The 26129-nt window shown below is 39.4% G+C and overlaps 1 protein-coding gene across 1 annotated transcript in view; it reads left to right on the forward strand.

The window, feature by feature from the left end:
• Nucleotides 1–26129, forward strand: part of MYH15 (myosin heavy chain 15) — a gene marked incomplete at both ends in the record, with an annotated part of 184460 nt that overhangs the window by 57882 nt on the left and 100449 nt on the right. The window contains 11 exon segments of the mRNA XM_082624363.1: nt 6292–6449; nt 6453–6470; nt 14164–14343; nt 15419–15551; nt 18523–18590; nt 19421–19505; nt 23055–23143; nt 23147–23172; nt 24076–24199; nt 25793–25812; nt 25814–25927. Coding sequence (XP_082480489.1) covers nt 6292–6449; nt 6453–6470; nt 14164–14343; nt 15419–15551; nt 18523–18590; nt 19421–19505; nt 23055–23143; nt 23147–23172; nt 24076–24199; nt 25793–25812; nt 25814–25927 — 1015 coding nt within the window.

Raw genomic sequence — 26129 nt, forward strand, 5'->3', positions numbered from 1 at the left:
TTTCACAATGTTGATTCTTCCCATCCAAGAACATGGTATATCTCTCCATTTGTTTGTATTATCTTTATTTTTTTTTTTTTTTTTTTTTTTTTTTTTTTTTTTTTTTTGCGGTATGCGGGCCTCTCACTGTTGTGGCCTCTCCCGTTGCGGAGCACAGGCTCCGGACACGCGGGCCCAGCGGCCATGGCTCACGGGCCCAGCCGCTCCGCGGCACATGGGATCCTCCCAGACCGGGGCACGAACCCGTATCCCCTGCATCGGCAGGCGGACTCTCAACCACTGCGCCACCAGGGAGGCCCTCCATCTGTTTGTATTATCTTTAATTTCTTTCTTCAGTGTCTTATAGTTTTCTGCATACAGGTCTTTTGTCTCCTTAGGCAGCTTTATTCCTAAGTATTTTATTCTTTTTGTTGCAGTGGTAAATGAGAGTGTTTCCTTAATTTCTCTTTCAGATTTTTCATCATTAATATATAGGAATGCAAGAGATTTTTGTGCATTAATTTTATATCCTACTACTTTACCAAATTCATTGATTAGCTCTAGTAGTTTTGTGGTAGCATATTTAGGATTCTGTATTTATAGTGTCATGTCATCTGCAAACAGTGACAGCTTTACTTCTTTTCCGATTTGGATTCCTTTTATTTCTTTTTCTTCTCTGATTGCTATAGCTAAAACTTTGAAAACAATGTTGAATAATAGTGTTGAGAATTTACAACCTTGTCTTCTTGCTGGTCTTAGAGGAAATGGTTTCTGTTTTTCACCATTGAGAACAATGATGGCTGTGGGTTTTTCATATATGGCTTTTATTATGTTGAGGTAAGTTAAGTTCCCTCTTTGCCTACTTTCTGGAGGATTTTTATCATAAATGGGTGTTGAAGTTTGTTGAAGGCTTTTTCTGCATCTATTGAGATGATCATATGGCTTTTATTCTTCAATTTTTTAATGTGGTATATCACACTGATTTGCATATATTGAAGAATCCTTGCATTCCTGAGATAAACCCCACTTGTTCCTTTTAATGTGCTGTTGGATTCTGTTTGTTAGTATTTTGTTGAGGATTTTTGCATCTATGTTCATCAGTGATATTGGCCTGTAGTTTTCTTGTTTGTGACATCTTTGTCTGGTTTTGTTATCAGAGTGATGGTGGCCTTGTAGAATGCGTTTGGGGTTTGTTCCTCCCTCTGCTATATTTTGGAAGAGTTTGAGAAGGATAGGTGTTAGCTCTTCCCTAAATGTTTAATAGAATTTTCCTGTGAAGCCATCTGGTCCTGGGCTTTTATCTGTTGGAAGATTTTTAATCACAGTCTCAATTTCAGTCCTTGTGATTGGTGTGTTTATAGTTTCTGTTTCTTCCTTGTTCAGTCTCGGAAGGTTGTGCTTTTCTAAGAAGTTGTCCATTTCTTTTATGTTGTCCATTTTATTGGCATAGAGTTGCTTGTAGTAATGTGTCATGATCCTTTGTATTTCTGCAGTGTCTCTTTTTTATTTCTAATTCTAGTGATTTGAGCCTTCTCCCTTTTTTTCTTGAGGAATCTGACCAGTGGTTTATCAATTTTGTTTATCTCCACAAAGAACCAGCTTTTAGTTTTACTGATCTTTGGCATTATTTCCCTCATTTCTCTTTCAGTTATTTCTGATCTGAAATTTATGATTTCCTTCCTTCTGCCAACTTCGGGGTTTTTGGTTCCTCTTTCTCTAATTGCTTTAGGTGTAAGTTTAGGTTGTTTATTTGAGATTCCTCCTTTTTCTTATGGTAGGACTCTATTGCCATAAACTTCCATCTTAGAACTGCCTTTGCTGCATCCCACAGGTTTTGGATTGCTGTGGTTTTATTGTCATTTGTTTCTAGGTATTTTTTGATTTCCTGTTTGATTTCTTCAGTGATCTCTTGGTTTGTATTGTTTAGCATCCATGTGTTTGTATTTTTTACCGATTTTTTTCCGTAATTGATATCTGGTTTCATAGTGTTGTGGTCAGAAAAGATACTTGATATGATTTCGATTTTCTTAAATTTACCAAGGCTTGATTTCTGACCCAAGATATGAGCTATCCTGGAGAATGTTCCATGAGCACTTGAGAAGAAAGTGTATTCTGTTGTTTTTGGATGGAACGTCCTATAAATATGAATTAAGTCCATCTTTTTTAATGTATCATTTAAAGCTTGTGTTTGCTTATTTATTTTCTTTTTGGTTGATCTGTCCATTAGTGAAAGTGAGGTGTGAAAGTCCCTTACTATGATTGTGTTACTGTCGTTTTCCTATTTTTTGGCTGTTAGCATTTGCCTTATGTATTGTGGTGCTCCTTTGTTGGGTTCATAAATATTTACAGTTGTTATATGTTCATCTCCAACTGGTCCCTTGATCATTATTTAGTGTCCTTCTTTGTCTCTTGTAATAGTCTTTGTGTTAAAGTCTATTTTGTCTTATATGAGAATTGCTACTCCAGCTTTGTTTTGATTTCCATTTGCATGGAATATCTTTTTCCATCCCCTCACTTTTAGTCTGTATGTGTCCCTAGGTCTGAAGTGGTTCTCTTGTAGACAGCCTATATACGGGTCTTGTTTTTGTATCCATTCAGCCAGTCTATATCTTTTGGTTGGAGCATTTAATCCATTTACATTTAAGGTAATTATTGATATGTATGTTCCTATTACCATTTTCTTAATTGTTTTGAGTTTGTTATTGTGGGTCTTTTCTTCTTTTATGTTTCCTGTGTAGAGAAGTTGTTTTAGAATTTGTTGTAAAGCTGGTTTGGTGGTGCTGAATTGTCTTAGCTTTTGCTTGTCTGTAAAGGTTTTAATTTCTCTGTCAAATCTGAATGAGATTGTTGCTGGGTAGAGTAATCTTGGTTGTAGGTTTTTCCCTTTCATCACTTTAAATATGTCCTGCCTCTCCCTTCTGGCCTTCAGAGTTTCTGCTCTAAGATTAGCTGTTAACCTTATGGGGATTCCCTGTATGTTATTTGTTGTTTTTCCCTTGCTGCTTTTAATATTTTTTCTTCGTATTTAATTTTTGATAGTTTGATTAATATGTGTCTTGGCGTGTCTCTCCTTGGATTTATCCTGTATGGGACATTCTGCACTTCCTGGACTTGATTAATTATTTCCTTTCCCATGTTAGGGAAGCTCTCAACTATAATCTCTTCAAATATTTTCTCAGTCCCTTTCTTTTTCTCTTCCTCTTCTGGGACCCCTATAATTCAAATATTGGTGCATTTTATGTTGTCCCAGAGGTCTCTGAGATTGTCCTCTATTCTCTTCATTCTTTTTTCTTCATTCTGCTCTGCAGCAGTTATTTCCACTATTTTGTCTTCCAGGTCACTTATCCATTCTTCTGCCTCAGTTATTCTGCCACTGATTCCTTCTAGAAAATTTTTAATTTCATTTATTGTGTTGTTCATCATTGTCTGTTTGCTCTTTAGTTCTTCTAGGTCCTTGTAAAAAGTTTCTTGTTTTTTCTCCATTCTATTTCCAAGATTTTGGATTATCTCCACTCTCATTTCTCTGAATTCTTTTTCAGGTAGACTGCCTATTTCCTCTTCATTTGTTCGGTCTGGTGCATTTTTCCCTTGCTCCTTCATCTACTGTGTGTTTCTCTGTCTTCACATTTTGCTTCACTTACTGTGTTTGGGGTCTACTTATTGCAGGCTGCAGGTTTGTAGTTCCTGTTGTTTTTGGTGTCTGCCCCCAGTGGCTAAGGTTGGTTCAGTGGGTTATGTAGGCTTCCTGGTGGAGGGGTCTAGTGCCTCTGTTCTGGTAGATGAGACTGGATCTTGTCTTTCTGTTTGGCAGGTCTGCGTCCAGTGGTGTGTTTTAGGGTATTTGTGACTTTAATATGATTTTAGGGAGCCTCTCTGCTAATGGGTGGGTTGTGTTCCTGTCTTGCTAGTTATTTTTCATAGGATGTCCAGCACTGTAGCTTGCTGTTCGTTGAGTGGAGCTGGGTCTTGATCTTGAGAATGAGATCTGTGGGAGATTTTCGCCATTTGATATTACGTGGAGCTGGGAGGTCTCTGATGGACCAATGTCCTGAACTTGGCTCTCCTACCTCAGAGGCACAGATCTGACACCTAGCCAGAGCACCAAGATGCTGGCATCCACACAGCTCAGAATAAAAGGGAGAAAACAGAAGGAAAGAATGAGAAAAATAAATAAAATAAAACAAAGCTATTAAAATAAAATATAATTATTAAAAATAAAAAAATTTAAAAAGTAATTTAAAAAAGAAAGAAAAAAGAGAGCAACCAAAGCAAGAAACAAATCCACCAATTACAACAAGCGCTAAAAACTATACTAAAAAAAAAAAATTTGATGGACAGAACCCTAGGACAAATGGTAAAAGCAAAGCTATACGGAGAAAATCACACACAGAAACATACACATACACACTCACAAAAAGAGAAAAAGGGGGGGGAAAATATATATATATTGTTGATCCCAAAGTCCACCTCCTCAATTTGGGATGATTTGTTGTCTGTTCAGGTATTCCACAGATGCAGGGTACATCAGGTTGACTGTGGAGATTTAATCCGCTGCTCCTGAGGCTGCTGGGAGAAATTTCCCTTTCTCTTCTTTGTTTGCACAGCTCCTGGGGTTCGGCTTTGGATTTGGACCCGCCTCTGCATGTAGGTCGCCCGAGGGCGTCTGTTCTTCGCTCAGACAGGACAGGGTTAAAGGAACAGCTGATGCGGGGGCTCTGGCTCACCCAGGCCGGGGGGGAGGGAGGGGTGTGGATGCAGGGCGACCCTGCGGCCTCAGAGACCGGCGTGACGTTGCAGCAGCCTGAGGCGCGCTGTGCGTTCTCCTGGGGAAGTTGTCCCTGGATCACGGGACCCTGGCAGTGGCGGGCTGCACAGGCTACCCGGAAGCGGGGTGTGGATAGTGACCTGTGCTTGCACACAGGCTTCTTGGTGGCGGCAGCAGCAGCCTTAGCGTCTCATGCCCGTCTCTGAGGTCCGTGCTGATAGCCGCGGCTCGTGCACATCTCTGGAGCTCGTTTAGGCGGTGCTCTGAATCCCCTCTCCTCGCGCACCTGGAAACATAGAGGGAAGAAAAAGTCTCTTGCCTCTTTGGCACCTCCAGACTTTCCCGGACTTCCTCCCGGCTAGCTGTGGTGCACTAGCCCCCTTCAGGCTGTGTTCATGCAGCCAACCCCAGTCCTCTCCCTGCCCTCCGACCGAAGCCCGAGCCTCAGCTCCCAGCCCCCGCCTGCCCCGGTGGGTGAGCAGGCAAGCCTCTCGGGCTGGTGAGTGCTGGTCGGCACCGATACTCTGTGCGCGAATCTCTGCGCTTTGCCCTCTGCACCCCTGTTGCTGTGCTCTCCTCTGTGGCTCTGAAGCTTTCCCCCTCCGCCACCCTCTGTCTCCACCAGTGAAGGGGCTTCCTAGTGTGTGGAAACCTCTCCTGCTTCACAGCTCCCTCCCACTGGTGCAGGTCCCATCCCTATTCTTTTGTCTCTGTTTTTTCTTTTTTCTTTTGCCCTACCCAGGTACGTGGGGAGTTTCTCTCCTTTTGGGAGGTCTGAGGTCTTCTGCCAGCGTTCAGTAGGTGTTCTGTAGGAGTTGTTCCACACGTAGATGTATTTCTGATGTATTTGTGGGGAGGAAGGTGATCTCCATATGTTACTCATTCGCCATCTTGAAGCTAATCTTCATTGACATTCTTGACATCACTGGTTTTGAGATGCTTAATGTTAAGTATATTTTGTAAGAATGAAGTCAATGTATATTTACAAGGAGTTAGACTATGTGAATTGAATTTCAGAAAATTTAGTCAAAGCATGGTGAGATTCATTCTGTGCAAACCTGAAGAGTTACTTTGGTTGGAAAAAGCTATTATTAATAGTAACAAATAACAATAACTATTATTATAATTAATAGTGCTCAGAAATTAATTCAGCCTTAAATAGAGGTAAATAAATACATCTTTTATGATTTTGAATTGTAGTATCATTAAGTGTTATTTGACTGTCATAATCTTTAGTTTGCAGGTATAGATTAAGGAGGTAAGAATTTAATTGTGCTATTTTTACTTACTGGGTCTATTTGCCAACATATGATAGTGGTTATGGTTTTCTCTTTACATTTTTCCAAGTGGACCTTAATTTTATTTCATTATTTTATTGAGGTATATTTGACAATTTAAAAATGTATATATTTAAGTAGCACAACTTAGTGATTTGGTGCACATATACACTGTGAAATAATCACCACAATCAAGTTAATTAACCATCACCTTCAATAATAACCATTTTCTCAATTTTATTTTTATCTCTTCTTCCTACCTAATCACAGCCTTGAAGTATAACAGCCTTGAAGAAATTTGCATTAATTTTACCATTGAAAATTTACAACAGTTCTTCAGTCAGCACATGCTTGTTTTGGAGCAAGAGGAAAATAGGAGAGAAGGCATTGACTGGGTGTCCATTGAGTTTGGCCTGGACTTGCAAGCCTGAGAAGATCTCATTGAGAAGGTGATGCGTGTTTTTCTCCTCATCCATCTTCGTTTAAGGAGACTTGTCCCTGCCTGCCATGTTGATCCATGTTAGGACCCAGGCTCTGTGAAGGGGATGGGAAATAGGTCAGGAGAGCTCTGCACATTTTCTCTTAATGTTTTTTTTGTGCAGCACCGTGGCATCCTAACTAAACTCTCACGTCAGTTACCTACTCCATCATCTCTAACTCACACTGTCGCTACACATTTGCTGCTTACGCATGACCTCCACTGTTAATGGGTGAGGAAGCTTGTCGAGATGAAAAAGGGTCCTGTTCTTGACTGGAAAACACAGAGCTGAAAAGATGAACCCTGTAGGGCCTGGCTGATTAACATAAGGTGAATGAGTAGACCCAGAGCAGCTTAACGAAATTTGGCAAATTAGCATGCAAACAAACCATTGCCATAAATCCTCAAGGCTGCTACCTTGAAGGATGTAGTTTGTTCATTTAATTGGACAAGTACCACTTAGTTTAAGTAATTTATGACAATACTTCATGGCTTATTAGTAAATTAGCTGTGGTGTATGGTTTCTGAATTCGATGATGTTCCTCTACTTTGAACTCTTTCCATGTGTTCTGGAAAAGATAAACCAGATTTTCTGAGGAAATTCAGTATGGTTTTTCCTGTGGCTTTGTCCAAGGGAGCAAGCATGGTGGGGTGTGAGCAGCTACATGCCCTTGTGTCTTGCTATAGTCATGGATTGCAGTGAATTCTGGACACAGGTATGGGCAGCTATGCTATGCTGTCACATCTGATTCTCAGCAACCCTGCCAGGAAGGGGCAAGGGTGACTGACCCTTCACTGTCCTTTGTGGGGTCCAGATTGTATCAATCACTGTCACACCTGTTTTATATGTTAGACTTAGATGAAACTAAATCTTCCTTGATAATAGCCATTATTCCTAACAGGAGTGGACATCACATTGATTTTTCTTGTTTATAACCAGTGAACTTCCTGGGGTGAGGACAGGCTGATTAAAAAAAATAATGATAATGAACCAGCTTGTGGGCTGATTAAAAATAATGATAATAATGACCCAACCATGATCTGGTAAATGTTTGGTGGCATTATTAAAGCTATAGTTTCCTAATTAGAAATGAAACAATAGGGCTTCCCTGGTGGCGCAGTGGTTGAGAGTCCGCCTGCCGATGCAGGGGACACGGGTTCGTGCCCCGGTCCGGGAAAATCCCACATGCCGTGGAGCGGCTGGGCCCGTGAGCCATGGCTGCTGAGCCTGTGCGTCCAGGGCCTGTGCTCTGCAGCGGGAGAGGCCACAACAGTGAGAGGCCCGCGTACCACAAAAAAAAAAAAAAAAAAAAAAAGAAATGAAACAGTAGAACTGGAGCTCCTTCTAGGGGCAGATTTAACTTTGGGCAATTGTCACCTATAGTATCTACTTACTCTGATTATGACAAGATACTGTGTTCAGGCAGGAAGGTGGGATGCAGACATTATTCAGATCCTAATAGCCCTGTGAATGCTACTGGTTTGTAGTTGATCTGAAGCCTGTTATCTTATTTATGTCAAGGTTATTCTAAATAAGACACTAGCAACCTAGATGTAATTTCCTGTTGTACTTTCTACTGATATGATAAAATGAGAAAAAAAACCCCACAAAACTGAGCAGATGATAGAAGGAAAAGATAAGTCTTTGGTTTCCTGTGAATGATTTCAAAGGTGTTCAGGTCAGGCAAATGCAGAATACCAAAATGTTTCTTGAAATGATTCTATATCTTGAAAAGATCATTGTGTTTGCTCAAGTACGTGAAGGAAATTTGTAGTAAATATTAATGATCAAACTCACTCCTTGAAACAGAATGCATCATGGGAAGTTTTCAAAGTTCAAAGGAACTAAAATACATCAATCCATATAATATGTCTTATAGAATGCATCTGTGTGTGTGTATATCAGGAAAAGAGAGATTTTCATACATGTAAGTTTTGTGTTTTTACATGTACAGAAAAGTTTATATCAAACTAAAAAAAAAGTATTTTCATACCAACTTTCTTAATTTGGTCTTCAAACATACAGTAATCTTCTATACATATGCAGTGAACAGATCTATTACAGGATTAGCTCACACTTACCTGATTACTTGAAATATTCTAGTTTGTTTAGAACTTGAGCATCAGTAATTTATATATCAAAGTATTAACATTGATTACATTTATGGTTTTACATTAGGTATTGGTAAAGATATTATTTTTATTATTTTTTAAAACAAATACATCCAAAATTGTATATTTAAAAACTGTTGCCCCTTCAATGAGTCACCTTGAGAGGCTACTTCCTTCTTCCAATAATTCAGCCCTTTTGGAAAAAGTCCCTCATGGAATGGGGATTGGGATAAATTGTTAGATTGTTACTGTCTTTGAGAGAAGATTAACTTCAGTACTGATCATCTTAACTGTTTTCGAGTCCAAACTATATTACCAACTTTGTCACATTTTTCACCTTATTTGTCTGACTTGACCCAAATAACTTGTGATTGTTTCTATGCAATGATCCATGGTCAGACAACAGGATGTTTCCACATGCCAATAGTCAAAGGTGTCAGATATCCCATAGAAGTTTCTAAAATATTTAAATCCTGGTAGCATCCTGGCCATGACTGTTGTTGTCTCCCAAGTAGAGTTCTTTGGATATGCTAATTCTGGTGTGGTTTTTTTTGTTTTTTTTAAATGTTGAGCCTTCTTTTAAATTTATTTATTTTTATTTTTGTCTGTGTTGGGTCTTAGTTTCTGTGCAAGGGCTTTCCCTAGTTGTGGCAAGCGGGGGCCACTCTTCATCGTGGTGCGCGGGCCTCTCACTGTCATGGCCTCTCTTGTTGTGGAGCACAGGCTCCAGACGCGCAGGGTAAGTAGTTGTGGCTCACGGGCCTAGTTGCTCTGCGGCATGTGGGATCTTCCCAGACCAGGGCTCGAACCCGTGTCCCCTGCATTAGCAGGCAGATTCTCAACCACTGTGCCACCAGGGAAGCCCCAATTCTGGTGTTTTTATTATAAAGTGAATCACATTAATATCTAGTTAGTTATCCCTTGTATGCACATGAATATTTTCTTTAAACATATAACATTGTGTTTTTTGGCTCACAACTCTTACTTTCTGCCTAACTATTGCCCACAGCAAAGCAGCGCAGGTCCCAAAGCTCGAACCTGTATGTCTTAGGGTTTGCCCATCAATCAATTCCTTAACAGAAATTTGCTGAGGACCTAGATTTTAGTCACCTCAGGACCTACTCTGCTAAGGGTTGTGAGAAATACAAACCAGAGACATCATCCTGGCACTCAAGGTACTGAGGATATAATTGGACAGATGTCTTAAGACCAAAATTTTACTAGTTTTCAAAGTTTTTAACAAGTAAATGTATTTAGCAACTACTTGCTTTGATCACTTCCTCCTCACTCCACTGGTGAGAGAGGGATTCCTATCCTAGGGTTATGGGACTGGCTGAACATATGACACCTGACACTGGACAGATGAGATTGACAGCAGCTTATAAGTCACATATACTCACAGCTGGGGGAGGAGGACACTGCCTGCCATGTGAGGTCACATGGAAGTTGCACTTGGGAGCAGAATGAAAAAGCGAGAGCTGTGGGAGCCGGGCTTTGTAGTAATAATAGGGTGAGGTGACACTGATTCCCACTGGAGGATGTGATTGGCTTGTTTGAATATGGGCTGGCAGGTAACTGAAATCCCTTGCTCAAGAATAAGCAGGCTTGGGACTTCCCTGGTGGCGCAGTGGTTAAGAATCCACCTGCCAATGCAGGGGACATGGGTTGGAGCCCTGGTCTGGGAAGATCCCACATACCCGCAGAGTAACTAAGCCTGTGCGCCACAACGACTGAGCCTGCGCTCTAGAGCCCATGAGACACAACTACTGAGCCCGTGTGCCACAACTGCTGAAGCCTGCATGCCTAGAGCCCGTGCTCTGCGACAAGAGAAGCCACTGCAATGAGAAGTCGGTGCACCACAGCGAAGAGTAACCTCCACTCGCTGCAACTAGAGAAAGCCCGTGTGCAGCAACAGAGACCCAAATGCAGCCAAAAATAAATAAATAAATAAAATTTAAAAAACAACAAAAGAATAAGCAGGCTCTGTGCCTATTCCCATGATAAAGAATGTTGCATGGCTGGAGGACCTAACTCACTGTAGAACATGGGGAGGGGAACCTCTGATCAGGTCATTTGAGGCTCTCCTGGTGTTCCCCTGATGTCAAGGCCCACAAAATATTGGACCTTAATTTTAGGCCTAATACTACATTACTGTTTATAAAACTTTGAATTAAATGCTGTGGAAAACTTAAGCATTTGTTAAAAATAGCACTTACCCTTAGGATGTATGCAGTGAAATAGGAGATTTGTAAGTCTAATACATGTAAAAATATGTGTCAGGATAAATGCAGTAAAGGCACAGACAAAGGCCCACAGAGCTCAGAAGAGCAGAGGTCACCTCTGCCTGCAGGAATCTAGGAAGGCCTGATGGGAAGGGGGGTAAAATTTCAGCTGGGTCTGAAGAAATGGATATGATTTCAGCAGGTGAAAAGAGGAAGATAGTGAGCACGTGAAGGGACAGGCAAGAGCAAAGCCTTAGAGACAGGAAAGCAGTGGACGCATTTCAAAATCTGCTTAGAGCTTGGAGTATCCAGATGGAAGTATCTAGAAGTAAAAAAGGAGGGTCAGGCTGTGAAGGGATCTTAATGCATTTTGACATTTTTTAGGCAATGGGGAGCCAGAGAAGTTTCCACATTGGGCAATGGGACAGTCAGAGATGCTTGGGTTTAATCTGGTGGGTTTATGTATGGGGTCTGGGATGGGAGGAAAGCTAGAGTTAGGGCAATTAAGAAGCTATTACAGCAGGTGAGAAATAGAGGCCCTGAATCAGGACAGCAGACACGGAAATAATAAGAAAGTAACAGATGTAAAAAGAGAGGAAAGCAGAATTGATAAGGTTTGAAGAAGGAGAGGTTATAGCATTAATGTTCAGAGACAGGGCAACTGACTTAGACCATATACTGTGCACTAGAAGACAGTTGATGCTACGGGACAGAACATAATTCCTTTTTTTCCTGACCTATTTGGAAATTAATTTGCTAGAGGGCCTCATATTTATTAGGAGTTTTATACTTCCTAAGCACTGGAGAAATAGAGAAGACCCTGAAGAAATAGCGTTTTTTCCCTCCTCAGTGGTTTAATTGTTACGTTTTGAGCTGTGACATCTACTTGCTTTGCATAAAACATCCATTCATCCCCAAACAGAAGATGGCTTCATTGGTGTCCCAGGGACACGATGGTCCTCATGTATGGAAAATGGCTCTGCTGGAGATGGGGGCTGCCACTCCCTGTGAGGCTTTGCCACATCCCTCTTGTTAACAGGCACCATCCCAGGAGACGCTTACATTTTTAAATGATTCATTCTAGTGTTCACTGAAGGTTGACTATTTCTGTGGTAGGAAAATATGCAATACAAGATGGAGTCCACATCTCTAAGACCCTGTACCGGTGACTCAACTGTTTAGTTTTATCAGATTCTCCTTCCTCCTCCTTGTTCTCCTCCACATTTCTCACTTTGCCAAGAACTCACAAGGTCAGTGCCGCCAGGAGCAAGACTTTGCGTATTTACTCACTGCATCATTCCCCACCTGGATGCTTGGGAGGAAAGAAGATGTGCCAGAGCCCTTCAGTACAAGAGTTATTGATGGAATGTCATTCAATACATTTTCTATAAAGTAAAGGTTGTAAGTCTATGAGACTAGACAAAAGAGGTAGAAAACCATAGTCCGTATATTAGAATGATAGACTCAGGTGGATAAAAAACATGTTCTTCAAGAATGTAATAACCCAAATTAGACCCATTCGTATGCTCCAGTGGCATAATTTCGAACAAAGGATTCTAAACCACAAACAAATTTTCTTTTCATATATCACCCAGCCAGAGCCTTGACTCGGAGTTGGTGTGTTCCTTCTCCATGAAAATATTCAAACATAAGCTAACCTACTTTTTAGAGGGAAATTGTAAATGGAATTCAAGGAGCTTTTCGGTGGGTTGGGCCAGACCTATAATGTCTCTCCCAAACCTGAGCATTTGTGATTCTTAGGTACAAAGGATTGGTAGAGAATCATGAAATCTATGTTGTTGGACCAAGGGGTCACGGTTCTATCTTGGAACTCTCATGACATTTTCTGTTTGCTTTGTAGTCTACATAGTATGTGCATGTCTTGTCTTCTCAGTTAGATGCTCTGCAGCCAGAGCCCATGTCTGATTTTTCTGTTATAACCCAAAGTGTTTGGTACAGTGATTTGTTCATTGAAGGCATTTCAAAAATGTTTGTGGAGTAGATAAATGAACATACAAATCCACAAACAGATTTGCAAATATAGGAATCCTTCATCTTCCCCCCCATACCTGTTTTTCCCCATGTGTATATACCCTATATTGGTTAATGGCAGCATCCACTACCCATTTGCTCAAACCAAAACCTGGTCATCCTTCCTCTTTCTACTACACCTCACGTTCTATCCATCAGCAAGCTGTGACTCAGCATCACGTTTCAGTGACCTCTCACAGTCTCCAACACTATCAATCATCTAGATTAGCATTCAGCAAACTATGGCCCTGTGGGCCAAAGTCAGCCTGTAGCCTATTTTTGTAAATAAAGTTTGAATGCAACATTGTCACACCCGTTTTATTTACGTATCATCAATTACTGCTTTTAGGACTGAAATGACTGAGTTGATGGCAGAGGAGCAGCAGAGACTCTGTGGCCCACAAAGTCTAAGAGCTTTACTATATGGCCCTTTAGAGAAAAAGCTTGCTGATGCTGTCATCAGTTGTCTATCACGTATCCTTTCTTGTTTGCTTTCTTAAACATGTAAAAACCATTATTAGCTCACCGGCTTTCCAATACAGACCATAGGCAGGATGAGCCCATAGGCTTTACTTTGCCAACCCCTTCCTAAACAAATAATCCTTTTCAAGTATTAATTAAATCCCATCACTTTAAAAATCTCCAAAGGCCTCCCATTACACTTAAAGTAAAATCCAAATGTCTTACCATGGCCTATAAAGCCTTTGGGATCCAGTACTGCATCTCTCCTTCCACGCACTCCCTCCGACTAGCTCTGCTCTGTCCACACTTGCCTCTGGTAGGACCTGAAATTTGCCAAGGGTGCTCCTGCCTCAGGGTCTTTGCACTCTCCATTTTTCTGCCCAGTACAGTTGTACACAGGTGTTCTCAGGATTTGCTCTTCTCATTCAGGTCAGAGGGTTTTACTGGACTCTCCTACCAAAATAGCTCTCACATAGCCCCAGTCATTCTCTCTCTTTACTTTGCGTGATTTCTTCAAAGCCTTTATGGGAAACTAAGTTATTTATTTAGTGTTTACTTGTTTATTGTCTGTCTGCTCCACTAGAATGTAAGCAGCCTGAGGACAGACACTTTGTGTATGTGGCTCATGGCTTCATCCCTAGCTCCTGCTGGTGCCTGGTACCTAGTAGGTATTTAATAAATATTTGTTGAATGGATGATTGGCTAATTATATGTAGTGAAGCTCCTTTCTCCTTGTCAGCTAATTAGGTTCGTGGGAAAGAATTTACATTGACCCTCTACTGAAAATACTGCTTACTGGTGTTTTTTTCAGCTGCTGTTCATCTGTATCTCCAACAGCCAATGGGCATCTTTTCCATTCTCGAAGAGGAATGTATGTTTCATCAGGCTACAGATGTGACTTTCAAGACCAAACTTTCTGACAACCATTTTGGAAAGCCAGTTCATTTCCAGAAGCCCAAGCCTGACAATAAGAAGAAATATGAAGCTCACTTTGAACTTGTCCATTGTGCAGGAGTGGTAAGTTACCTCTAGACTCTCAGCCCTGAATTTTCCTGCCCCAGTTTCAAATGTACTCAGCCCAAATCCTTAGATAATATATAAGTAAAGTTTAGATTAAAGAGATGAACAAAATAAATCTCAGGTCCCCCCAAAAAGTTGGTGTAGCCTTTTAGCACTTAGGAAATGAAACACCCATACTATAATAACAGAGGTCAAAAATCTCAAAATCGACTCTGTCACCCCAACTCAAAGTAAGATAGCTTCAGAAAGTTATGGAGACCATCAAAGGCATGGGCTTTTCCTTACTTGTCTTTCCTTTCAACTTAACATTGTGTGAATGAGTGATTTCAATTGATCTTTTTATTGAAGTTTTTTTTTTTCCTTCTCTCATAAAGAGTACTGTGAAGTAATGGTCTCCAAACTATGACCAACAAAGATTCCTAATAGCCCTCATTCTCTCTCCTCATTTCCCCACTGGAGTGTGTGCACGTGTGTGTGTGTGTGCACATGCACGTGCCCCTTCTTTCTGCTTTTATGCTTCTGGTCAGTAATTCTGAATGGCACAAAAAGAGAAATGACAAAGGATAAAATAATACTTTGACCTAAAAATGACCTGCCAGTTGTACCTAGATATGCTTGCAAATCTCTTCTTTGATATCCTTGAATATTAATTATAATGATATTTATAGTAAAATGTCATTGATGTTTTTGGAATGCTCACTGTGTGTCAGAGACAGTTGTTTTATTGCATCTATTCTTGCCTATGGAGGAGGGCTGATGTGAATTGTTTCTCCTGGAAACGCCATCTATTTCTTCCTCCCTCTCCTTGGTGTTTCTTTCCCTCCCTGATTCTTTCTCCCTCTCCCTCCCTCCCCTTCTCGTCCTTTCTTTCCACAATGTAAATGGTAAAGCCTGAGAATCTCTTTGGGTTGCACATAGATTTCTGGAGTATTTATTCAGTACTGTTACATCAAACTGATTTAAAATTAAAGGACCCACACAATTTATGATTTTTTTTAAAAGGAATACACAATTTTCTAAGTAACTTATGCATTCACCTCTTTTGTTACCTGAGCTGCATGCCTTTCCAAAGGTGCCTTATAACATCAGTGGCTGCCTTGAAAAGAACAAAGACTTTCTTAATGAAACAGTGGTGGCTATATTTCAGAATTCGTCCAACAGACTCCTGGCAAAACTCTTTGAAAATTACATCAGTACCAACACTGGTGAGTTGAAAAATCTTCCTCAATTTTTCAGCCTCCGAATGGAACCCATGTCTGCCTCAGCACTTATAAAATCCTGGCTTCTTTCCTGTGATATCTGTGTTTGATCCCTGTGGTCTGCGTCATCCCCTCTTATTAGCCTTTCCGTCCTCTGGCTGGTGGTTTTTCGGGGAAATGGTGCTCTAAGGTAGATAGATTTCAAGGAGACTGCTCCAGCCTGCTTTTATCTTCTACTTAACCAAGCTGAAGAGACAGCAGAAAACCATGTTTTGATAAGTGATTTGGGAGAGATAACAAGCTCCTTTAGTACACATCCCCCAAATATCTTGGAATTCTCCTTCACAGTGCTTTTATATTACAGTAATGGGGTTTTTGTAAGCTTCATGAGAGCAGAGATTATGTCTCACTTGTTCAAGTGTATCCTCAAGCATGTAGCAGATGCCTGCTTAGCAAGCACTCCATAAATACTTGCTGACCAACTAACAACCAGTCTTGTTTAGTAGTCTGTAATTTACAAAGCACTTTTAGATACATTATCTTACTCAATCCTGTCCTGACCCTTTTAGATTCATGTAAAGGGAAATCTCTCCCTATCTTATAGGAGCAAGTACAGAATTAAAGTTTCACAAATCTACTGTTGAAAGATAAACTCAGGCATATGAAAATTTTTAAGAGTTTATTTGAGGAAAAAGCAATTGAAATTGGACAGCACCAAATCAGAAGTGGTTAACAGCATTCCACCCACAGGAGCTCAGGGAGAGACTTTTATAGAGAAAAGGTAGAAGCAAAGTAAAGAAATTATTGATTAGCTTTATCTAAAGCCCAGTTGGCTGTTTGTGATTGGTTGTCCTTAGCATTTTGATTTGGTAACCTTGGGGCATTAACAGACTTAGATTTTGTTTGCTTACTTAGGCTGCCACAGCATTAGAGCCATCTCAGTCTGATGGCCTCCTTGCTTCATTAATTTAACACTACTAAATGGCAAAGGCAAGCTAGAAAAACAGGACTTGTGCTTACTAGCCTTGTGCCTATTCCACTCTCACTGTGTTCTGGAAACAAAAAAGAGAGATGGACAGGCTACCTGGATTCAGGATCCAGTTCAGACTTCTGCACTGTGATACAAAGCCTTGGAGGACACAGAGACCAGGTTGCTGCCATTACCCTCACGTCTGGACTACTGCCAACAGCAGAGGGACACAGTTTTCACAGTTAGCTGCCAGATTGGCAGCTCTTGAGCAGAACTGGTCTTCAAACACGTTTGGTCCACACTGATTAAAAAAAAAAAAATTGGAAGTTCTCACATACACATTTGGATTTCCTTTTTTTTTTGAAAAATGGAAATTATAGAAAATCTGGCCAGTCTGGTTTCAGATGCCCTTGTATCAATGGGGCAAATTGTACTAGCTGTTCTTTAAGTGGGGTGTGTCCTCTCACTTTCTGACATTCTCACCCTCTTGTCTTACACCCAGCTTCAAGCTCACTCCTGTCCCCTGTTGCCTGCTTTGGGACTTCTGATGGCATGGTCAGGGAATGGAGAGAATTTAGCACTTCCCAGCTGCATCAGCACATGATGATATAATTCAGAAGCATGCCTGAAATCCTGTTGGCCCGCCTCAAGAGGAGCTTGAGAAATGGAAGCTATTGTGTTTGGACCCTGAAAATCTGCAGGTAGTGCGTTGGCTTGATTCTAATAGCTTCTAAAGTACCTCTGAGAAGTCTGATAAATAGTGGCCACATAAGTGTATGGCTCCCAGATGAGTAATTCTCTGGTCATAAGAAATCAGAGAGTGGTTTGGGCAGAGAATGAGAGAGCAAATTATCTTCTGACTCTTCAGGGTGTGCTGTGTTCTTTTGAACTAGAAGAGAATTGTCCAGAATGTCCTTTTTCATAATTTTTTAAGGACCCCCTGAAAAAGGACTTGCCTCCAAGTTTCTGACTCATTCCAATTAAAGTACTCATGATAACCATACTTTCTTCTGAAGAACCCGAGTACTGTAAACCAGTTATAATTCTTTTAAAAAATTAAAGGAAGGTAGTAGTATCCCCTTTCCATGGGGAAGTACAAAGAAGTCAAGTGATTCACTTGGAAGGCTTGGGGCATGTCAATAGGACATCAGTGATTAAACTTCATGACATCTGCCTCAGCACAGTTGCTACTCAAGCTAGAGAGTATTTTATCAGTTTTTCATATTGACAGCTGGCCCATTTTTTCCAGATTGCCTATGGGTTTTGTTGTTATGCCTTTGTACCTTCATGAGTTAGCACTACACAAATGTTTGTAACACAATTTGGCTTAGCATAGATTCTTTTGCTTCAAGAAAGTGGGAATAGATTGTTTTTATAAATTACAGAAGTAACGCGTGAGTGTTGCCCCAAGCACAGACAATATAGAAATACTAAAAAGAGGAACATAAAAGTTACCTTTGATCTCACATAGAGAGCTCACAATTGCTAATATTTTAGTGTATACTCTACCCAACATTTTTTATGTATATAGTCACCTGTAATACAATCACACTTAAAAACATGTATACACACTCAGTATCATAATATACAAACTATTTTGTAGCCTAATTTTTCTCTCAAAATAAATCCGAGCAATCTTCCCATGCCAGTTATATGGATCTGCATCATCATTTTAAAAGATTGCAGTGTTTCATTGTATGCATACTCTTTCATAATTTAAGTAACCAATCTCCTGTTGGTAGGCATTTGTTATCATTTTAATTTTTTGCTTATTTTTTTTGTAATGACTAAACAATGCTGCAGTGAGTATCTGTGCACAGTTGCCTATTTCCTTAAGGAAAAGCACCAGAAATAGACTTTTGTGTTGAGACATGAATATTTTTAAAGCTTTTGGTAGACATAGCCATATTGCTTCTAGAACTTTGACACATTTATGCTTTCATCAGCAGGGCTTGGTAATGTGACAAAAAAGAGCCTTTTTAGTGCTTTTTTTCTTCTTTTTTTTAGCTCTACCATTTGGGGAGAAGAAAGGCAAGAAAGGAGCTTCATTCCAAATGGTTGCATCTCTGCATAAAGTAATTTTTAATTGCATCTATTCATATATTAACTACCTCACAATCTGCATATGTTATTACTTATTTGAAATTTTACATCTTCAAATAAGGATAAAGTATCTGAAGTTAACCAAGTTGGAAAAGTTAAAGATTATCTTGATATTAATGGGCTTTTGTGGACACTGTCAGTGTCCTACTTAGATCCCCTTTATCAGCCCATCTTACCACTTATGAAAATATTAGCTCATAATAACTCACAGTTGCCAGAATTGCCCTTGGTCGAATGGAAAGCTAATTTTCCTTACTCTCCCCTTCAGATTCTGGCCCCTCCCTTGTCTCAAGGAGGTACCAACTGTAGTATAATTGGTGCATTTGTGCTCAGAGCTTCTGCAGGACTCAGACTAAACTGAGTCCATACCACTGCTTTTTTCTCCCCCTGCCCTACTGTACTTCCCTCCTTCTCCAAATAAATCTCTTGAACGAGAATCTCCATCTCAGATTCTACTTCCAGAGAAACTGAGCTAAGATAAAAATTTTCCAGGCAGGAAACTTGAGAAACACTTTCTTTCTTCAAGCCATTTTATTGCCCATCCATAAAGTATTGCTACCAAATTTAAAACAGGTAGATATGATACACAACAGAACTATGTCAGTCAGATAAATATTGACTTGTCAAGGGAAGGAAATAATGTATTTTGGGAAGCAGGGAAGAATGTTGAATTCATTATTTTATTGTTGCTATGCATCCGGCTTCAAGACTAAGTTGATCAACATGGAGACTTTTGTGACATAGATTGGTGTTTTTAGTGATTTGCAAAATGATTTTGTGTTGGTTATGGTCTCTATTTTAGGAAAACCTAAATAAGTTGATGACTAACCTGAAATCAACAGCACATTTTGTGAGATGCATAAATCCCAATGTGAACAAAATGTCAGGTAAATAGATTTCTTTGTAATCCACACTAGGAAATTCATTTGATTTAAGCTATGTTGAATGTCTTTTAATGAAACATTTACCAGTTTGTTTATATAAGGGTAGATTTTCAGATAGAAAAGCTAAAATAAATTAAAAGTGAGTTTTTTAAACCTCCTCAAGATTGCCTTTGAATTGAGATTCAAGTGGACATACAGAAGGATTTCACAAAGCAGACTCAATTGGGTAACATTAGAATGCTTGATATTATCATTTAAGTTCCTCCTTGAATTTCACGCTAAAATATGGATGAGCTTCTGTGCTATTGTCTACAAAGGCAAAGTATAATAAGAAGGGATTGAATAATCAGTTGGGGGATTAAGGTAGATATTTAAGCATAAAGGAAATTATTTGTTCTAAATTATCTAAATTGACCATAAAGAGAGTTTCTAAATCCATTTCTAATTGTTAAGAACTCCCTCTAGTCTTCCTTCATAATAGTAATATCTTCCCTCTCCTTAACACTACCTGTCTCTTTAGTTATGTACTTTTGGGCAGTAGATACTTTTTAAGAAATATTTTATTTTTCTTCCAGTTTTATTGAGATATAATTGACACACAGCACTCTATACATTTAAGGTATACAGCATAATGGTTTGCCTTATATACATCATGAAATTATTATAAGTTTATTTGACATCCATCGCCTCTTATAGAAACAAAAAAAAAGAAAGAGAAAAAAAATATTTCCTTGTGATGAGAACTCTTAGTATTTACTCTCTTAATAACTTTCAACATACCATACTGCAGTGTTAACTATAGTCATCATGTTGCACATTACATCCCTTGTACTTGTTTATCTTAAAAATGGAGGTTTCTATCTTTCGACCACCTTCATCCAATTTCCACTCCTCCACCCCACCTCTGGTAACCACAAATTGAATCTCTTTTTCTATGAGTTTGTTTGTTTTTTAAAGATTCCACGTTTAAGTGAGTGTGTCTGGCATTTTCACCATAAGCTTCTTTGCTATTAACATCTTTGCCCCAAGCATTTTTGCTACAAACGTTTCCCCCACATAACTAATTGGCCATAAGGCAATTTTGTCATAAAAGATAAAATAAAAAAAAATAAAAGAGGGACATTAAAAAGGACATAATGAAACATGAAAAACGAATAACAAAATTTAAAAGACTATTGTAAAATATAAAATATTTGAATAAATTTAAAATGTGTGTAGATTCATGACAGTACGGTACAAATATCTGATTTTACTTTGTGGGTTGAACCTAAGCATTTATCTTCCAAGTCTTTGTTCATAGTTCATTATACATTTTTTGGCTTGTTGATTCATCTCCTTGTTCTGCATCACACATTTTCTTTTTTGCTAAAATTTCTTCCCTCATTGAGAGAGGTATCGGTTTCCAAATACTAGGATACATGTTTGTAACTGAGCTTTGTGTTGTGTTATGAAAGCCTTCCACACTGTTGTTTGTTCTTGGCATATTGTCACATGTCTGTTGGTAGATGTTCCAAGTTCTATGGAAAATGTGGATTCAACTCTGCACCTCTGAGGCCCTCAGCCTCTTTGAGATTCATGTATAGAAAATGGAAGTACTGTGTCAATGGAGAAATGAAGCCAAATTGTCAACCAGTTGAAACCAAACTGTCAACCAGTTATTTTATCTTTTATGGCAAAATTGCTGCATGGCCAATTAGTTATGCAGTGAAAACATTTGTAGCAAAAATGCTTTTGACAAAGAAGCTTATGGTGAAAATATCTAGAACCATAAATGAGATTGTATGGTATTTGTCTTTCTCTGTCTGGCTTATTTCCCTTAGCATAATGCCCTCAAGGTCCTTCTGTGTTGTCACACATGGCAGGATTTCCTCCTTTTATATGGCTGAATAATATTCCATTATACATATATACCACAACTTTTTTATCCATTCATCCATCAGTGGACACTTAGAATGTTTCCATTTCTTGGCTTTTGTAGTGAATACTTTTTGATGAATGGATGGTGCTAAGGCGGTGATGAGATAGATAGGTGGTGGTGAATTACTTATGTTTTTAATTAACAAAACAAAGTTTTTACGGATATTAATTACATGGTTTACTTTCCTTACATCTTGGATTTGAAGATTCCCCAGCTTCTGTTTGGAATTACAGGCTTCTGTGGAGCTTGGTTGGAGGCTGTCAGCCTCAAAGTTGTATATGTGACAAGCACTTATGTTTTCAGAGCACTAATCACCCTTAGAATATGTAGCCAGATGTTGTTGATTCTGATTTCTGAGGTTCTGTAGTACCTTGCATTTTTATTAACCTCCTGTAATTAAGACTCCCATCTTGACAGCCTGTGACCTATTCTGGGAAAGTGTGATGCTAAACAATGATGCTGCAGTTTGAGTTTTTGTAATGCAAACACTTCATGTGCATTCACACTGTATGTTTTTGCCTCATTGTTTCTTATCAGCTGGGTTTCTGAATGCATCTAGGGATACTGCTTCCATCTAGCAAGGAATCTAATTAGCTACCTCTATTTTGGAGCAATTCTGTTACCTATTAGAGCTGCCTCCCATCAAATCAGCTCTGATTTCAGCAGGTTTTTTTTTTTTCTCCAAGTCTTAAGAGAAAGTCATAAGAAAAGCTTCACGATCTAATCAAAACAGTTCTTCATATGTCCTTAAAGGGAATGAGCATGTTTGACCCTATTGTGTCATAGAACTCCACTTCTGCTCCTTCTTACAGATGATCTGTTTCTGTCTATGAAAGGGATAGGAGTGCAGGACTACGGATATATGGCTTAGAGTTTACTTCTGTGACCCCGGGCATAAGCAGAGAATCATCTCATTCCATTTTCCTTATAACACGCTAGCAGGTCTTTGTTAGGAGAGTGCTGCTTGGCTTCTTCCAGAAGCCTTGCTGAGAGCCAGATACAGTGGCTCATTGGTTGGCTTTTCTAAGGCTTCTATCAGAGATTGCAGCTGCAGCTCTAGTGGGCTCCATCTCAGGAACAAAGGGGTACTAGGAGAATGCTTATACTATCGAATACAACTTAGGCTTTCTCAAGATAATCAGGAGAGAAAGTAGGCCGGGATGTGGCCCATTCTTTCCTAATACAGAACAGTAAACAGAATGTCGTGGCTGTTCTCATCTTCCCCTTTCATTGTATTCCCCCTTCTTGTAATCTCTCCCCTTCTTACTTGGAGATGCCAGTTCTCTTTTGTGTCTTATCCCCTCTCTAGCTGGTTTTTGGCTGGCAAATGGATATAATGCCAGTCATTTACATTCTAGCAAAAATGTATTTTTTTTCATCTTCTAGTATTTGCTTATAAAATCTTGACTAACTGTGAACTAAAGGATTCATTCCAGGTAAATCCTATTCAGAGACTCCTACATAATAGGATGGGTACTTTGAGTGCCATGAGGCTGGGAGTGAGTGAATCCTCTTACCTATGATGTAGAGAACACTAGATTCAAACTCTTTTAACCCCAGATGCAGCAATTAGGACAAAATCTAGGGTAATCATTTTTTTTAGACATGGACTCGTTGTGACCATTTTTCTTCAGGTGTAATGGATGCTTATTTGGTTCTACAACAGCTGCACTGTAATGGTGTCTTGGAAGGGATCAGGATGTGCAGTGAAGGTTTTCCAAACTGACTGCTGTATGCTGATTTTAAACAAAGGTAAACATACATCCCAGGATCCAAGAAGCCTGGGGCAGTCCATTTCGTTTTCTTCTCTTTGAGTGTTTAGGCATGCATTGTTTGTTTGGTTGATATCCTCCAGACTACAGATCGATGTGTTTTGGTGGTGGTGAGATAAATGATGACAGAGTTCCATTATTATTTCCCCTTAAATCCAACATCTATGTAGCTGTAATATCCTTAAATCTCTATTACTGGATAATAGACCCACATATAGAAGAAATATATAGAGAAGAACGATATGGAGGCTGAATTGAGTCTCTGAAATGTTGTACGTACTTAATCGTAGCTGCCATCCAAGCAGGCTGTTGCTTTACTAGCAATCCTGTGAAAGGAAGGAAGCCAGCAGGGAGTGCAGCAGAAGGCAGGAGAGGCACCTTTGCTTTCTATTTCCCAAATTCTAAATGTGTAAATTATAGGTGATCAAGCAAATGTGAGCAAAGTAGAGTAGAGTAGAAAGAATACCTGTGTCAGAATTAAGAAGTATATTTCTAGCTTTCCACCAATTCACCATTAGGGTGAGGGAATCTTGGAAAAGACCTCTAACATCTCTGCTTTTCAGTTTCCTTATCTGCATGATAGAGATGTACTTAAACCTGCCTCTTTCTTTCTCTTTCTCCTAATCTCTCCCTCCCTCCCTCCCTAATTGAGCAGAGAATCAAGTGAGGTGGTCTCTACAGCACTATGAAAAGCACAAACTATTATTCCAAAGTAAGGAATTATTGCTCGTATCCTCATTATTACTGCCAAGAGTTTTGGGAAATTGAACATATTGGTAGGAGGGGTGGAAGTGTATATATACCTCCTTTTGTCTCACTTGTCCAGATTTTTCTTTATTTGCACCCCAACCTCAGGATTTATTCTTTACTTATTTTAAATTAGGTACTACATTCTGAACCAAAGGGCCTTTTCAAAGAGCAAGTTTGTGAGCAGCAGGAAAGCAGCTGAAGAATTACTTGGCTCCTTGGAGATAGACCATACACAGTACCACTTTGGAATCACTAAGGTAACCAGAGAACTACAAAAAATGCTTTTGGAGAAGAGTGGGAGGAAAGTCTGTGTATCTTAAAATACCCGTGACAGTGCAATTATAAGGCATTCTACAGCTCTTGTGACCACAACTAATACAAACAGAGCTCCGCTGAAAGTGAAAACTTCAGCACTATTTGAGAGAGCAAATTCAAAATTCAATGCTTTTTGAACCTCAGTCTTGACTACATTTACATTTTTATAATTATTCATCTAAGCAAGTTTGTGCCAAGATATAAAATACTGAATCAACTTTAGTGTGCTAGAAAATGTGTATACACATCAGAGCTAGACAAAATTGAACCAACTTACTGGAGATAACTGCTTGTCTGCATGTGAACTGATTCATCCACAAGTACACTTTCAGAAAATTAATTCTGAAAGACTGTCTAAAAATGTTAAGGTCAACCCTATCATCCAAAAAATTAATCCAAAGTTAATTTCCTTAAATATGATTCACTAAATTCTGCTTCATCTTGAAGATCTTAACATGATCCACATATTTTGGGAAACTCCTGACTAACAGATTTGGTTTTATCCATTAGTCAATATCAGGTTGTTTCTAATGACATCCATATAAAGGTCAAATTATTTGAAGGAGAGTTAGAGGGTCTGGGATGAAGAGCTTAAGAAAAAGAACTCTGTTGGACATGATTACAAAATATTACTCAACTCCCACATTTTGAATACCTGAGAGTCTGTTTCTGCTGATTTTCAGTCCTGGTGCCTTGCTTCCTTGTATGTTTAGTTATTTTTGCTGTATACTACTCATCTAGGGCAGGACTAGCATGAGTTGAGACAGCCTCCTAAGGCACAAAATTTAAGGCAGCACTCACTCTTCAGGTTGTATAAGTACTGACTTGTACAACCCTGAAAGTGAGTGCTTCCTTAAAATTTGTGCTTTAGGTACCTCACTCACCTCATCTTGGCCATTACTAATGATTCTTGAAAAAATATTTATGTGTATTTTTTATTGTCTAAGACAAAAGTGACTTTCTCTAGAGCAGAGGTCAGCCAATTATGGCCTAAGGGTCATATGCATGGCCTATTTTTTATATGGCCCCCCTAGCTGAATATGGTTTGACATTTTTAAAGGGTTATTTTTAAAGAGGAAGAAGAAATAGAAGAAAGAGAGGAGGTGGAGGAGGAGGGGGATGGGGGTGGGAGTGGAGGTTGTACAGAGACTGTGTGTGGCCTGTAAAGCCTAAAAGTATTTACTATCTGGCCCTTTACAGAAAAACTGTGCAGACCCCTGCCTGGGCCTATCTTAAAACGTAAACCAAGTTCCCTAGACAACCTAGACATTACTAATAGATCAGGAGGAGGATAGTCTAAGTTCTTAAGGAACCAATATAACCACAGGATTAAATAAAGTTGTTTTTGTGTGTGTGTGTGTGGCAAACTTTAGGTTTATAAAACCAAACTTTCTAGAATTTACATTTTACACATTAAGAAATATTAACAAGTAGTAGAACTGATAAACAAATACATCAATTGCTCATAGGGCCATTCAACAGGCATTTACTGAATGCCCACTATGAGTAGAACTAACATCTGACATTTCTTTTAGGTGTTTTTAAAAGCCGTCTTTGGGCCAACTGAAAGCAATGAGAGATGAGAGACTATCTAAAGTCTTTACATTGTTCCAAGCCAAAGTACGGGGAAAACTGATGCAAATCAAATTCCAGAGGATTCTGGGAGAGAGGTATGATATCCCCACCCTGCGCCCCCACTGCTAGAGTAATGTGCCTCAGTCAATGTGACTTTAGCTCATTGTCTTACAATAGGTCAGGGTAAAGAGCTCTGCCACCTCTGCTTAGTCTGGGACTTGAAATTTTTTTAATTATGGAACACCATACAGAGCACAAAGGGCTTCTATTACCCTATCTAACTAAGAATAAGCATAA

Source organism: Mesoplodon mirus (genome assembly GCF_964341445.2).
Source record: "Mesoplodon mirus genome assembly, chromosome: 6".
NCBI classification, from domain to species: domain Eukaryota; kingdom Metazoa; phylum Chordata; class Mammalia; order Artiodactyla; family Ziphiidae; genus Mesoplodon; species Mesoplodon mirus.